This window comes from Lemur catta, chromosome 18 (assembly GCF_020740605.2).
Source record: "Lemur catta isolate mLemCat1 chromosome 18, mLemCat1.pri, whole genome shotgun sequence".
In the NCBI taxonomy this organism is placed as follows: domain Eukaryota; kingdom Metazoa; phylum Chordata; class Mammalia; order Primates; family Lemuridae; genus Lemur; species Lemur catta.
This window is the reverse complement of record NC_059145.1, coordinates 32,607,648-32,624,396: the sequence shown is the minus strand read 5'-3', so window position 1 is coordinate 32,624,396 and position 16,749 is coordinate 32,607,648. Positions and strand designations below refer to the sequence as shown.

Here is a 16,749-nt window from a genome sequence, read left to right as displayed (position 1 = left end):
TTTTTCCCAATTTCCCATATACTTTAAGAACATTCTTTTGCTGCTGTTGTTATTGCTTTTTAGAGACAGAGTCTTGCTCTGTCACCTATGCTAAAGTGCAGTGGAATGATCATAGCTCACTGTAACCTCCAACTCCTCAAGCAATCTACCCATCTCAGCCTCCTGAGTAGCTGGGACTACAAGCACCCACCACCATGGGCTAATTTTTTTTTTTTTTGGTAAAGACTGGGTCTCACTATGTTGCCCAGGTTGGTCTCAAACTCCTGGTCTCAAGCAATCCTCCCTCCTTGGCCTCCCAGAGTGCTGAGATTACAGGCATGAGCCATTGTGCCAGGCTATTTTTAAAATAAATTAACAACATCATAAAGCAGAAGAGAGAAAAGTCAGTTAATAAAATTTTTTATTTTTTACCTGAAAAGATCCACCTCATGAACAGTAGGTAAAATAACAGATATATGTGTGTCTGCCTAAGAGATAGAAAAGAAAAATAATAGAGAAGGTATCACCAAAATTTGCAGAAATTAATTTTTAAAATATTTCTTTCTATCTCATGATCAATAAGCCATGTTACCCTGTCTACTTTTTTAAGATTCTCTTTCTCCAGGAGCAGCCAGAGACAGAATGGGTCTCACCAATTTCCCCTATTATAGCAGAAGATCAAGAGTAACTCAGATGCCGCAGATAAAGAATTAATCCAACAGTCAGATATTAGATTAATTCACAACTGTATGAAATACTACCATTAATACTAGTTGATATATCTAACAAGCAAAATCAGTTTTCCTACTGCTCTCCATTTTTATTCAATTAAAAAAACAATGGGAGTGCTATACCAGTTAAATATACCAGTTAAAATACTTCAAATGAAAACTTCAACCCCACCCATGAACAGATGTTGCTTTTGGAAAAATGAAAGGCAGAATCCTTTTGACTGAGTCTCCTAAAATCAGAAGTCTGCTGGCTACTCTCCTAAGATGAGAGGTCTTGCCAGAATCAAACCTTGTTGAAAAAAATATTTACTTTTCCATTGTCCTCACAATTGCAGTATAAATTCTGAGTTCTCCAGTGTCTACTGGAGAAATAACATGAAAAAAAATTCTACAAAACATTAGAAAGTTTATTATCAATTCATTAAAAATTATATATGGGATATTTTAGTAATATTCAGAAACATATAATAAACCCAAGAAACTCTTGATTTGTTAGTTTAAAAAGTCTGTTAAAGAGACTATATGTGCTGAATAATTCTACCACAGTACCACACTACCTGCTGAGTTAACTGCACTATTTGTGTTGTCCCAGGCTTGTCATGACATGTGGGAATCCGTACCTTAAAGAGAAAAAGAAATTATTTTTGGCTATAAAAGACTGAGGGATCAGATGTTCTCTATCCTGCTGCATAAAGGTACACTAAGCAATGCCTAAAAACCTACAAAAATAAAATATTTGTGTTAGATTAAAAAACTAAGGTCATATTTATTTCTAGTCACACAGAAAGTAAGTGAACCAAGGTCTCCATACCCACATACACACAGAAATCACTAACTCACTAAGAAGCAAGTGTGCTAAAAAAAACAGAAAAAGAACATCAACTTCATACTGCTTCCTGTTTACTGTTCCAATCTTTGCTTCATTAATACACACACACCCAAACACACCCTTTCAAGCTGGCCAAACTTTTGGATAAATCTCACAGGAAACAATGAGAACTTTCAACTCAGAACTATCAGTACTACTTTTGATGATTTCCCAGGGAAAAACATATATCCTACAAAAATCTAAAAAACATCTAAAGAGAAAATATTGTCAAAAATAATTCCAACTTGAGAGTGAATTGCAAAGCACTTAGAGGATATTCATACAAGCCTGAGAACCAAATACTAATTCATTAAAAAAAAAAATAGAGAACAATACCCTAAATATGTCTGATTTGACATTACATGTTAAGAAGATCATTTAAGACTAAAAATCAATGGCTTTCCTAATTTCTCTTAATTTTTAGTAATTCATATTCGATTCTACAAGTGATCTGTTTCTGCATACCACCCATCTCTGGTAGGGCCATGGAGTTGCAGAATTCTAGGAGGTGGCATTTATGTTCACATGTATTACATACAAATGACACACTTGGGCAAACTCTATAGGAAGCGATGGGAATGAGGCTTCTGAAATTGTGACTAATGGTTTTAGGAAGCAAGGTGAACTCTGTTATCTCTGTAACACCTCACATCAATGACAAACAAGTGATACAATAACATGAATAAATGTTATTAGGAAATTAAAAAGCAAAACCCATGTGGAAACTTCCTACAGAGTTCTGTAAAAAGGAAACAAATGAGATATAGGATATTACCTTCATTACCACCCCCATGATAGGCAGTTGTAATGTTTTCCCTGGCACTGGGGCAGGCCATCGATCAACATCATTACAAGCTGAAAAATATAACAAAATATTTCCTTAGTATATGTTGAAATATTAAAGTATTAAAAAATGAGGCATTAGAAATTAGAACTCTACTTTCTACAGAGCAGAAAAAATACACTGGGAAGAATGAAAAATAAAAGGTAAAAAGAAAGTGATGAAAACACTTTATATTTCACTCAGAAATATACATGTGTTCTAGGACATAAACTGGTTCTTAAATTTTTTGAAAGCAACAAACTAATAGGTTTAAAGGGATTTCTCCTATTCATTTATATATTACTACTAAAATTAGCTACAAAAGCACACCAGCTGGCCTTCCCTCTGTATCAAGCGACATAAGGATTTCTGTTCAATAGTACTCTGAGTATTAGACATGTTAACTGAAAATTCATTTATTATTATCCTAATAAATAGATATCATCAAAGTGATTAGATGAGATAATGAAAATGATCTTTGTAGGTAAAGATGCCAGCCAAATAGTTTTATACCTCTCTCTTATCATGTATTACCTAATTTTTTTTAGATTTTTTAGAAATCAACCTCATTTTTATCACTCATTTCCAGCAAAATTTTTAAAACTCCTTCATAAAGGTATATAACTCATACAATGTTTAACTCACCTGCTTCCAAATAAGGTTCACTCTTTTCAAAGTACTCTGGTGCTATCTGTTTGAGCACAGTGTGAAAAAAATGAATATAAGGTAGTTTGCTGATCAAAACCAATGACTGGGGGGAAAAAAGAAATAATATTTTTTTAATTGCCTAATGATTATAATTTGAATTTGCCATTCATTTCTTACATGAGCAATTTCTAACAAGCTAAAGTCAGCAAAAAGTGTAGATTTTGAAAGAAAAAGACTTTTACAGTAGATGGTTAAAGGAAACATAAAACCATAGCTGCAGAATGCAAACAGTTAAACCTTATTACTACACTTTAAGAGAATAATGGCATATTCACAGATTTTCCTGCTCTTCAGGAAAAAAAATTTCCTATAAACAGACTAATGTCATGGATAATTTCCAAAGCCTAGCTCTGTTGTCCTCAGCAAGCATTATCAGGAATTAGCCATGTGAACTATTCCTATGAAGGAAAGAGCAAGTTGTGATGCTTTTGCCAAAGACCTATAACTATTACATTTTACAGTTTAACCAACTTAGAAATTGTGACTTTATAGTTTGATCACTTCAGATATAAACTATGCTGGTTTTTTAAAATGTATTTTTTTCTTGAAAACCACTCTTTAGCCTTCCATCCAGCATCAATTAGTGGTCAGGGCAAATTCTGGTTACAAAGGGAAAAGGGAGTCTTGCTAGCCAGGATCAAATAGGATAGACTGATTTTCTTTTTTTAAGAAAAAAAAAGAATTGTACATTTAGAATGGAAACAATAATGACTAAAGTTTATTCACTGGCTCTTCAAAAAAAAAGACAGTGCAGGCTTTTATTAATTATAACAATATTATAATGTTTATTCCTTCCCTTAGTCTAAAATGTCAAAATTAAGCAGACTCTTCTGGCTTTTGACAGAGTTCCATACAATAACTGTAACTTACTGTCAGGAATCTAGCACAGAGATAGCAAAAATTCAATAGCAGTTAAACATCTAGGTACAGGTGTCTATAATCAAAAAAACAAAATATAAACTCTAATATGTTTAAAGATAAAATACCAAAAACTTTAAAGACTGTAAAATCTAATAGTTTCTATTTTTCTAAATACAATATAAAAAGTGCTTTTTTATTAGCGTGTATGAAAATTACCTTCTGAAAGTAGCCTCTTTTTAGAGTTTTATCTCGAACTTGTCGGAAATACACATATCCGTAGAAATAAGCAGGATCCTTCTATGAAAGAAGTAACAAATATATAGCCATCCTTTAATATTAGCATCAGGTTCCTTTATAAACCCAAATCAAGATACGCAGTATATGCAAAGTGCTAATTATGCTTTTCCACCAACAAACAATAGCCATGACAACAAGTGCCAAATAAAAACCTTCATACTTGCCCAAAGATGAAATATTAATAACTGTAATCTAAGTACTAAAGTCAGATTTTTCCCCCTATATCTTATTCAGCTTATGTTATTTGTATCTATATGAGTTATTGAAATTAGGAAACAATCAAATTCTATATTTTCCCCAATGTTATATTTAGTTTTTAAAAAATTCTACCTACAATTTTGAGTTTTTCAAGGCTAAGGGATCAATTTTTTAACAAAATAAGGTGCCCTAATGTAAAATTTCGAGAACATAAAAGGAGTTAAATGACAATCTGAATCTGAATCTTATATAGCCAGTTGTACTTTAACCCAATAATAAAGAAGCATTACAATGTTTATCAACATACAATTTTTTGTTTTGGAGACAGTGTCTCACTCTGTCACCCTAGATAGAGTGCAGCAGCATAAGTATAACTCACTGCAACCTCAAACTCCTGAGCTCCAGTGATCCTCCTGGCTCAGCCTCCCAGAGTGCTAGGATTATAGGCATGAGCCACTACACCCACCCTCAACATACAATTTAAAAGGTAATTACATTCCAAAAAACTTAAGAAGCTTTTATATTTTAATGAAACAAACTTTGGCTCAGACCCTTATTTGATTGTTATTCCTTAACACATTAACTGCCATGTGAGTTGTATCTAACTCATGCTAGTTTTAAGTCTGGGGCCTCACGAAGCAAATGTAACTCACACTTCTCATTACCTTGGGAGCCACTTGAACTATTTTCAAGTTGCATATAACTCACACACAGAATACAATAAAAAATAATAAATTTTTCATTAAATTAGAAAAGATCATTTTGTTTTCAATGTTTTATTCTATTTTTATAACAAAACACCGTGGCTGCAGGGAAAAAAATTTTTTCCAGTGTGGCAATCAATGTGTTAAATATTTATTGACCATCTACTTTGAACAAGGTATTGTGCAAAGTGAATAAAAAGATGCATAAGACTCAGTTCCTTAAGATCACAATGTAGGAGGGATAAGAAAAGTACAAAAGGACTATTATGTAATAGGTGGGTGGGTACCAAGAAAAAGCACAAAGGAGTATAGGAAAGCCAAGAGGGAAAAGTAAAGATTTCATGGAAGCAGCTGTTTTTGAATTGGGCACTGGAGGATGAATTTGATTTAAACAAAGATATTCTAGGTTTTAAAGGGCTAGGAGTTTGAGCAAAAACATGACAGACATATACATGCTATCTCAGCAAACAGCACACAGTTCAATTTGGCTAAAATACAGCACATATATGGCACATATAGAAGGAAGATAAGGTTGGAAATTGGACAGGATAAAGGTCCAAAATGTGTTAGCTCTTCATTCATTAAGCAATTGGTAGTAATTTTAGATTTTATTTTTATAATATATATGTACACTTTAGCTGACAACACGGTATAAAATGTACGGTGTTGGAAAAAACAAGAGGTGGATGCCTTTGGGCAAATTTCATACACTCAATAACCCCCAATTCCCTCATCTGTAAAAGGAACTCTCTCAGAGCAACGTAGGGAGAATTAGTGGAGATAACATATGCTTATTAATACAGTGCCTAGAACATAAAGAACCCTAATAAATAATATCTATTATTATCCTCAGTTGGAAGAATACGTTAGTAGTGGTAATAATAGGACATCAAAAGGAATAGATGGCTCTAAGAGACATTTCACAGGTAGCATCTTGGCTGAGAGAGAGGTTCCAGCCATTAGTGGAACCAGAGAGGTAAACTGTAAAAGCTAATATCAGGCAAACAATGAATGTCAAGTTCACATTAGATGTGCAGGTACGACATCCAGATGGAAATGTTCCTCATCCAGTCAGAGAAGTAAGCATGGAGTACCAAGGAGAAAAACCTACAGGTTCTAAAATCATCTGAATTATTAAAAATTTTTAATAAATAATAACTGTAAAACAAATCTCATTAAAACATCACAAAGAGACAACTATATGTTATCGTAAAGTATACAGCAATTGCCACAAGGAATAACCCCCTCAACTCTGGATGATATTAATATTACTATATAGTAAACTCCACTCCCACATCTAAACCAAGAATTATTAACAAATGAAAGAATATTATCTCAACATTCTAACCCATTTCTATAATTCACAATGGCATTATGTTTCAAGAATAGTAACTTTACAAAGTCCCTTTCATTCACATGCGATTCCTTATGAATAAGACTCACTGAGGAAATCCAGCTACACATAATATAGTAACAACACAAAAGCAAAATGTTTCTGATGCTATCAGAGGTAAGTGAATAAATGAGTTTTAAGGTTTACTCTCACATGGACATTTCTATGACCACTTTTCCAACCTTTAAGTAAACTGGTAAATCTTTGTCAAATTGATCCAGGAGACAATGCAGTGACACCCTCCTCCCAGAAGACTGTCGAAATCTAAAACAAAACTGGGTATCTCCAAGACAACCTAATGAAAACAAAAATGAAAGAAATTAAGGATAGTTTAGAGTAATATTTATTTATCCAATTTCATCAACTTTAGAGCCAAAGGAATCCTATCAAACATTTTAACACATTCTGCCATGTCTTAGAGAAAAAAAATGAAATCCTAAGGGTTCAAGTGACTTGTTCAAAGCCATCTTTACCGGTTTAGAGGCAAAGCCAGAAGTAAAACATGCATCTTAACTCCTAAGTCTCTTTACTGTTTTCCCTATTCCACTTCCCCAACGTAATTTAATTTTTTTGGACTTTGTCTGCATATAATGTTGATTCACAAATATAATAACGAGCAAAAGAAGCCAAACACAAAAGAACACATTGTTCAAATCCTTCAATATAAACTTTTTTAAAGCAGGTAAAACTAAACTGTAGTGTTTAGGGATATATATAGCTGGGTGATAAAAGTATAAAGAAAAGCAAGAGAATTATCGTTTTAAGAGAAGATAGTGGTTGCATTTGGAGGAAGAGGGATAGTGTTTGAGAGGTGGCATGAGGGGGCTTTGAGGTACCTGCAAAATTCTGTTTCTTCACCTAGTATATGTTTCATATTTCACAGTAAGTTCTTTTAAAAAAATACAACATAGAGACTCGGAACACAAGTAACAGACTTGCTACTTTAACCATTTTAATTAAAAATTGATTTTTTAAAACTTTAATCATTTTAGAAAACACCTCTTAAAACATGTAAACTTTACCTAAACTGCCAGGCAGTAATTACAAAAAACCACTGATACTCTAAAAATTAGCCTATAAAAAAACATGAAGTAACATGTCACTCAAATTTTTCCCAGTTACTATATTTAGAACTAGTAACATTAAAATAAATGTGAAATGTGCTCAAGATTTTTATTAATACTTATTATTATACACAGATATATTTATTTAGTATGTGATGTTCTCAAGAAAGGAAATAGAAACTTGACAGTATGTTTAAATTTTTTACATAGCAACTCAGGCTGCGCATGGTGGCTCATGCCTATAGTCTCAGCATTTTGAGAGGCTGAGGAAGGAGGACTGCTTGAAGCTAAGAGTTCTAGACCAGCCCAGGCAATACAGCACAACCAATCTTTACAGGAAAAAAAAAAAAAAAAAAAAATATATATATATATATATATATATATATATATATATATATATACATACACATTTTTTTTTAGAGAGAGAGTCTCACTCTGTTGCCTGGGCTAGAATACCATGGTGTCAGCCTAGCTCACAGCAACCTCAAATTCCTGGGCTCAAGCGATCTTTCTGCCTCAGCCTCCCAAGTAGCAGGGACTACAGGCACGTGCCACCACACCAGGCTAATTTTTCTATTTTTAATAGAGACAGGGTCTCGCTCTTGCTCAGGCTGGTCTCGAACTCCTGACCTCAAACAATCCTCCTGCCTCAGCCTCCCAGAGTGTTAGGATTACAGGTGTTAGCCACCATGCCTGGCCCAGAAAATATCAACAGAAAAAGATTAGCCAGGCTCAGTGGTGCATGCTATTCAGGAGGTTGAGGCAGGAGTTCGCACAGGAATTTGAGGTTACAGTGAGCGATGATAATTTCACGGCACTCCAGCCTGGGTGAGAGTGAGACCCTGTCCCTAAAAAATAAAAACAGTAAAAAAATTTTGTTTAATGTTTTTAATTTTTAAAAATGTAACTCAATATATACATCTAAATGCAATTATAGATACTAGTATTTCTTGATGGTAGAGGGAATAAAAGGGGAATGGAAGGTGAGTCAATTCAGTTTCTTTTCTTGTTAGAGCAGATAGTTGAAGGCAAACACTCAAAATCTGAGATAATGGGAAATACTCTGTGAAATGGGTCTGGTATTGTTTTAGTTCAACGAATTTATGTACTGATGGTTCAATTTTTCTTTTAAGAAGACATTTAAATCTTGAAAGAAAAGAAAGAAATTAATCAATCAATCCATGGAGAAGTGCACACTAATTCCTACGAGATTCTTAGCAAGATAAATGGGTTAAAGACCTAAATGTAAAACCTGAAATTATAAAACTCCTAGAAGAAAATGTAGGGGAAAAGCTACATGACATTAGATTTGGCATTGGCTTCTTGGCTATGACCCCAAAAGCATAGGTAACAAAGAAAAAATAAACAAATGAGACATCAGACTTAAAAACTTCTGCACAAGAAAGAAAACAATCAACAGAGTGAAAAGGCAACCTACCAAATAGGAGAGAATATTTGCAAATCTGATAAGGGGTTAATATTTAGAGTATATAAACAGCTCAACAACAAAAAATCCAATTAAAAAATAGGGAAAGGGCTTGAATAGCCATTTCTCCAAGAAGATATACAAATGGCCAACAAGCACATGAAAAGATGCTCATATCACTAATCATTAGGAAAATGCAAATCAAAACCACAATGAGACATCCCCTCACACCCACCAGGATGACCATTAATAAAAAAAAAAAAAACAGAAAATAACAAGTACTGCTAAGAATGTGGTGAAATCAGAACCCTTGTGCACTGTTGGTGTGAATGTATTAATAAAATGGTATAGCTGCTATGGAATACAGTATGGCGGTTCCTCAAAAAAATTAAAATTAGAATTATCATATAATGCAGCAATCTCACTTCTGGGTATATATCCAAAAGAACTGAAAACAAGGTCTCTGGGAGATATTTGCACAACTATGTCCACTGTAGCATTATTCACAATACCCACGAGCTGGACGCATCCATCAATAGATGAATGAACAAAGAAAATCGGATATAGCATACAATGGAATATTATTTAGCCTTAAAAAAGAAGTAAATCTTGTCACATGCTACAACATGGATGAATATTGAGAACATTATGCTAAATGAAATAAGACAGACACAAAAAGCAAATACTGCATCATTCCATTTATTTGAGGTATTTAAAACAGTCAAACTTTTAGAAACAAAAAGTAGAAGGGTGGCTGTCAGAGGCTGAGGGGAGTTGGGGGAAAAGTGGATTTGTTAATGGATACAGTTTTTTTCCCCCTACCTCCTAGACTTAGAAGAAAATGGATATAGTTCTGCAAGATGAAAAAATTCCAGAGATCTGTTGCAGAAAAATGTACATATAGTTAACACTACTGTACTGTACACTTGAAAATGGTTAAGATGGTAAATTTATTTTTCTTATGTTTTTTTTTTCTTTTTTAGCCTCCAGGACTGTGAGATGAGATGGTGAATTTTATTTTGTGTGTTTTTTACCATCACCACAACAAAAAAAGATGTCACTTAACCTGAATTTCCCCGTCAACAAAAGCAAGGGGTACTTACTATTAGGTAATCTCTAAAGTCACTTCCAGCAGTAACATTCAAAGATTCTAAAATAAAATGCCACAACTGATCTATGACTGTACTGAATTCCAAGCATCTTATCTAATATGCTTACTAAGAAAACTAAAGATCTACAAAGATCCAAAAAGATTTAAAAGTTATGCTGTGAACACCATAGCTTTCTGATGATTCACTTAAAAATGGAAAAAAATTTAATGGAAATGGGCTTTTTCTTTTATAAACCAAGGCTTAAGGATTAATTTACATAAATTTTAAGATTAAATGACAGCTCTCTAAGGAAAGTACACCTTAACCAGGTTCTCGATCAAGAATAATGTAAACTCTCCCTTTGGAAGAGTAGCAGGTATTAAGGAAACAATAAATCTGCTTAGTAAGACCCCACTGTTTTAGGAAAAGTTTCATTTTCATTTATCTAACACAATCTCTACTAGCCTAGAAAACACAATTAACAATCCTATACCCTTAAAACCCAGCAATTTTCTGTAACCTCCTCTTCCAAATAACTAAGTACGTTTCTACAACAGCAATAAAATAGACTCCCAGGTCAAAATTATTAAACAGTTGACTCTTGAACAACACAGGATTGAACTGTGCAGGTCCACTTACTTATACATCGGCTTTTTTTCAACCACAGGTGGATGGAAAATACAGTGTTTGTGGGATGTGAAATCCATCTATACCCAGAGCCAATTATTCTTGTATGCAAGTTTGGCAGGGCCAACTGTAGGACTTGAGTGTGCATGGATTTTGTTAATGAGGGCAGTCCTGAAGCCAATCCCCTGCTTATACCAAGAAATAACCGTAATTATTTTGACACTATTTCAGAGTGATTTTTTCCCCTTCCAATATATGAGTTAAGCACTAATATTCACTGAGTGCTTACTCTGGTGCCAGGCACTGATCTAAATGTTTTAGATATATTAACTCATTTGGTTCTCATGCTTCTCAAATAGATCCCATTATTATCCCTGATTACGAGAAGGAAACCAAGGCACAGGAAGGTTATGTAATCATCCAAAGAAATAAATCTGCTAAATGGAAGGGTAAGAATTTAAACCCAACAAATCTGACTTTGACACTAGCACTCTTTATCACTACCACACTAGCTCTTTCAAGTCAAATGGACTTCAAAAATACTTCTTCCATTTACATGAAATCTCCAAAATAGATAAATCCACAGAAAATAGAAAGTAGATAGGTGGTTGCCTAGGGCTAGAGGAGAGGGGGTGGCCGTGGTGGGAGGGAAATGTATTTATTGATGGGGTTTCTTTTTGGCATGATGAAAATGTTCTATAATTGACTGTGGTGATAGTTTTACAACTCTGTGAATATATTAAGAATCACTAAATTGTATACTTTTGGGGGTGTATATGTATGATATGTGAATTGTATCTCAATAAAGCTGTTGTTTTAAAATGCCATTTCATTATTTCCCGCTACCAGTTGAGCAGAGAGTAGAGATTGAAACTTCTTTTTTTTAAGAGACAGGGTCTTGTTCTGTTGCTCAGGCTGGACCTCCTAGGCTCAAGCGATCCTCCCACCTCAGCCTTCCTCATAGCTGGGACTACAAGAGTGCATCACTACCTGGCTAATTTTTTTAAACTTTTTTTTAGCGATGGAGTCTTGCTGTGTTGCCCAAGCTGGTCTCAAACTCCTGGCCTCAAGTGATCCTCCCACCTAGGCCTCTCAAAGCACTGGGATTATAGGCAGAGCCACCACATCTGCCAGAATTTTCTTTTCTTCAATCAAAATACAGAAGCCCCTCTGAAAAAGGTCCTTCAGACTGCAGAGTTCTTGAACTCACTGGCCTGTGTCACATAGTTCATTCAAGTAAGGAGCCAGTCTGTTCAGTAATGGCTCCTCCTATATGGCTGTCATGTGACATGGCAGGAAGGGATCTCCTCCCATTTTAAAATTATCAAAGGCACAGAGTATTATTCCATAAGCTGCCTTAACCAATGCAACTCAAACAGACACTGCAAAGATAAAGGTAAACAGAGGACAAATGTACCAAATAAATCACTCAAAGATTTGAGGGAAAAAAGCTTAAATATTCTTCCTGAAAGCAACAGACAACTTTCAAATATTATTTCCGTATCAGCACAAACATAGCTATAGCGTAGATCAGAATATGTAAGATTAAAATAAAACATGACAATTTAAGAGCTGGTCCCCTCCCTTGGCTCTCAGCCTCTCCCCGTGATTAGTGTTGAGTTGGAGTGCTGAGAAGCAGTAATTTAGATCCAAGCTTCTCAAAGTATACCCCATGGACTGATGCCAATCCACAAACTCTTGTTACTAATCCATAGCCAAATAAATATACAAGTTGAGAATGTACATTTAGAAACTTTCATAGCAATTTGATATTGCCTTGACCAATTTGGACTTTTGTCTTTGGTTTTTTCCTATTTCGCTTTTCTAATAATTCATTTAAATCGTATTTTACAAAAATATTGTCCAACAAAAGGTTGGAAATTTTAAAAGCCCCAACTGGACCTTCAATACAGATAAAGCACTGCTTTGGCCACTGGAAAGTGTAAAGCACATAATAATGCCCCCTGTTGTTTACAGAGAAGAAATCTGTTGAGACAAATATTCTATGCATGTCAGGTCCATCCAGAGCATGGATTTATCTACCCCTGAGATTCACCATTACTTCAAACTCTCTCTACTAACGTTGAGTTTCTCTCTGGACATGTTTAAAATATAGTGATTACTGTCCTTGATTACCCATCACAACTTAAGCCTCAGAAACGCCTACCTCCAGACGATGTTAACGGTAAACAATAAGGAGAAAAAATATTTATCAGAGGGAATATACACTTTGAACTTAGGCTCCTAAAAATAAAAGTCATTCAATTGGAACAAGAAATTGAAACCCAAAACAAACCAAAGTTTTTGTCTAAAAGTCATGAGAACCTAAGGGGCGGGGGAAGGGAGTCCTGGGTACTTGGCAAACCATTCCACTGGGAATTCCTGAAGTGTTTTTCTTACTGTATAGTTTTTCAAACAGTCTAAAATATACCTTTACTTTAAGTGCATACCATAGAAACAAACCCTCAATTTATGAGTTTCCTAAAGACTGCTCTCCTATGTCTGGATTTCCTTCTATAGCAATAAAAGCTATTTTGGGAAAAATTAAATCCATTTCAAAGTGTGTACAGTAATCTCAACTTCTATTTAATAAACACATAAAAGAAATAAACTGTTTGGATAACCACAATTGAGAATAGTGATTTCAAATACGTACAAAACACACAGTCTCTTGCTGTCTAGATTAATGCTCATCTGTTAAGACAGCAAGGTGCCTGCTTTCAAGATCTTTTGTTGATTTTACTTGTAAGTACCAACCACACTTCAGGTCACATGAACCACACTTCATTTGATGTGCAGCGTACAAGAAAGGCATTTATAAGTCATTTATATGCCTAAAATACTAAAAACATTTTGGTTTACATAGATTTCCACTTCAGTTTAACTTCCAAAAAGAAAATGACACATGCAGAGACTAACTATAAAACTACATATAAGGCCGGGCGCGGTGGCTCATGCCTGTAATCCTAGCACTCTGAGAGGCTTAGGCGGGAGGATTGCTCGAGGTCAGGAGTTCGAGACCAGCCTGAGCAAGAGTGAGACCTCGTCTCTACTAAAAATATAGAAAGAAATTAACCGGACAACTAAAAATATATATAGAAAAAATTAGCCGGGCATGGTGGCGCATGCCTGTAGTCCCAGCTACTTGGGAGGCTGAGGCAGGAGGATTGCTTGAGCCCAAGAGTTTGAGGTTGCTGTGAGCTAGGCTGATGCCACGGCACTCTAGCCCAGGCAACGGAGTGAGACTCTGTCTCAAAAAATAAAAAAATAAAAATAAAAATAAAAAATAAAAAAAACCCTACATATAAAAAAGGCAATCTATACACCACAGAATTAATTTCTTAGCCTTGATGTTTGAGTAGGGGAGACTTTTCCTCTATCCTCTCCTGTTTAGTAACTGGGGCCAGTGAATTAAACTGACAAAAAACAGATTAACAAGAGAAAAAAATTATTTCACATGCACAGGAAGGCTTCACAGAAAAAAAGTAAAAACCCAAAGAGGTGGTTAGACCTGGGAGCTTACATACCATTTTAACAAAGCGTAATGAACTGCACAGAAGTGACTAGACAAAGGAAAAAGGGTTTGGGCTTCTAGGGATGATAAATAATGGGAAGGTAGATATATATGGTGGAAATTAATTAAAGATAAGGGTTATTTTAGTAAGGTTTATTTATGCAGACTCAGGTTGGTACTATCTCCAGTGATAAAGTCTTCTCTGGTGATTCAGAATCGCTCTCCTCTTCCTGGTACAGGAAAGGGGAAGAGGGACACCTTCACAAAGGGTATTTATGTCCTGCTTTTAGGCCTACAGGGGGAAGGTAAACGGCTCTTTTTGCATCTGCTGTTTTTCCATTGCCTTCAGCTCAAAATAATCCTTATGCCAAATAGTATATTTGGGGGTAGCAATTCTAATCTTCATGCTCAGGTAGAGAGGTAAAAAAGAAAAAGAGACATGGCAACCAACTATGATCAGAAAAAGAAGAGTATACAGTATAATTCACTAGGACTTCAATCACAGAAAGTCAGTTTATCCTGCAATCCATACAACTCAGCTTACCCTGAGTCCTGGAAATACAATCCAACATACTATATTCAGAACTGTACATGCAGATTTTATTAGGAAAATGTTAACTGAAATAAGGATAGATTTTATAAGACCTCTCTATCATTATTTCATTAATAGACCACAAAAACATTAAGGAGTCTAACACTTTCTGGTCAGAGCAAAAACCCTACTGAGATCTCTCAAAGGCAATATCTAATTTACCAAGATATCACTTTTCTTTCACTTATGACACCAAAGCTGAATTCTAAATGTATAGGAAAAAACTTTGGAAGCATTTATGCAGAAAGGAAAAAAATGCTAAAAAAAAAAAAAAAAAATTTAAAATCAAATCTCCAAAAATCAGATTAACTGAACTAAATTAACAGGATATTAAAAGGAAAAAGAACTGCAGTGTCTCTGCTTTATAGGGTTATAACTGTGTGTGGCCCTAGAAGCTGAATGCCCTGGTCACTATAAGCCAAAGAAGCTGTTTTGAAAGTGAAACACAGATGTAACCTGAAATATGTCAACTATTAGGACCACACAAAGGGAGAGTTTCAAAGAGAGCAGGAAAACCAAGCTTAACAATAAGCAAAACACTTATGTGGTTTTTCTATACACCAAGCACTATTCCCAGCGCTTTACATATATTAACCCATACAAACTATTACAAATAATTGATAGCCATACTTCCTAATTGGATTTACACTGTTGTTTTTTTAAGCTCACTGCTTTTACAGAGTTCCTGGCAAGCTCCCAAATTCTGAACTGAAGGTAAACTATATACTACAGAAATCCCAAACATACCAATGTCACTGATTTTCAATCTCTTCACTATTTCAACAGTTTATTGCTCCTTGATGATTTACCTCATCACACCATAACAGTTATTTTTAGAGCTGAACCAACTAAAATCGACAATGACATGATTAGGCATCACTGAACTAGAAACCAAAATCCTTGATCTGTTTGGCAGATTGAGAAATTGAGTTTGCATTCTAATGTGCAATTTCAATCAATTTTCATATAATAAGAGTAGGACCAGTACTTTTAGTATAAAATTCAATACAAACACCACATGAAAAATAGTTACCTGAATTTGAATCTGGAAAAGACAAATAGCAAATATTGGTTTTCTGAAAAAGAAAACAAAAGCTATATATGCTGACACACACACATAACCAATAAAAACAAACAGAAATATAACAGTAGAGTATACAGAGCAATATTTCTACTTACTTCTTTGTCAGTAAGTTTGGAATGTTGAGGATAAATTACCTGGAAGAAAAGAGTTAAATTTTGTTAGACATATTACAAGCATTAGTAGGTACTTCTATTTTTTTTTTTTTTTTTTGAGACAAAGTCTCGCTCTGTTGCCCTGGCTACAGCGCTGTCGTGTCAGCCTAGCTCACAGCAACCTCAGACTCCTGGGTTCAAGCGATCCTACTGCCTCAGCCTCCTGAGTAGCTGGGACTACAGGCATGCGCCACCATGCCCGGCTAATTTTTTCTATATATATTTTTAGCTGTCCAGATCATTTCTTTCTATTTTTAGTAGAGATGGGGTCTCGCTCTTGCTCAGGCTGGTCTTGAACTCCTGACCTCGAGCGATCCACTCGCTTTGGCCTCCCAGAGTGCTAGGATTACAGGCGTGAGCCACTATGCCCAGCCTAGTAGGTACTTCTAAAATACTACTTAGCTTTGATCAAATAGCTTTAAAAGGTAGTTCACACATGAATGGATAAAGAAAATGTGGTATATATACATAATGGAATATTGTTCAGCCATAAAAAACAATGAAATTCTGTCATTTGCAACATGGATGGAACTGGAGGACATTAAGTTAAGTGAAATACACTAGGCACAGAAAGACAAATATCCCATGTTTTCATTCATATGTGGGAGCTAAAAAAAATGGAATTCATGGAGATAGT

The 16,749-nt window shown here is 34.9% G+C and overlaps 1 protein-coding gene across 3 annotated transcripts in view; it reads right to left on the bottom strand.

Annotated features, from left to right (window-relative positions):
• DENND6A (DENN domain containing 6A) overlaps nt 1-16,749 on the bottom strand; it is a 54,999-nt gene that overhangs the window by 22,699 nt on the left and 15,551 nt on the right. For 2 of the 3 annotated variants that reach the window (XM_045530436.1, XM_045530438.1), the window contains exons 2-9: nt 16,056-16,094; nt 15,910-15,952; nt 6,745-6,857; nt 4,187-4,267; nt 3,047-3,152; nt 2,354-2,433; nt 1,268-1,330; nt 412-467 (exon numbers count right to left, since the gene is read on the bottom strand). In XM_045530436.1, the coding sequence (XP_045386392.1) occupies nt 412-467; nt 1,268-1,330; nt 2,354-2,433; nt 3,047-3,152; nt 4,187-4,267; nt 6,745-6,857; nt 15,910-15,952; nt 16,056-16,094 (581 nt within the window). The remainder of the gene's footprint in view (nt 1-411; nt 468-1,267; nt 1,331-2,353; nt 2,434-3,046; nt 3,153-4,186; nt 4,268-6,744; nt 6,858-15,909; nt 15,953-16,055; nt 16,095-16,749) is intronic. The other variant, XM_045530437.1, reaches the window with a different exon arrangement.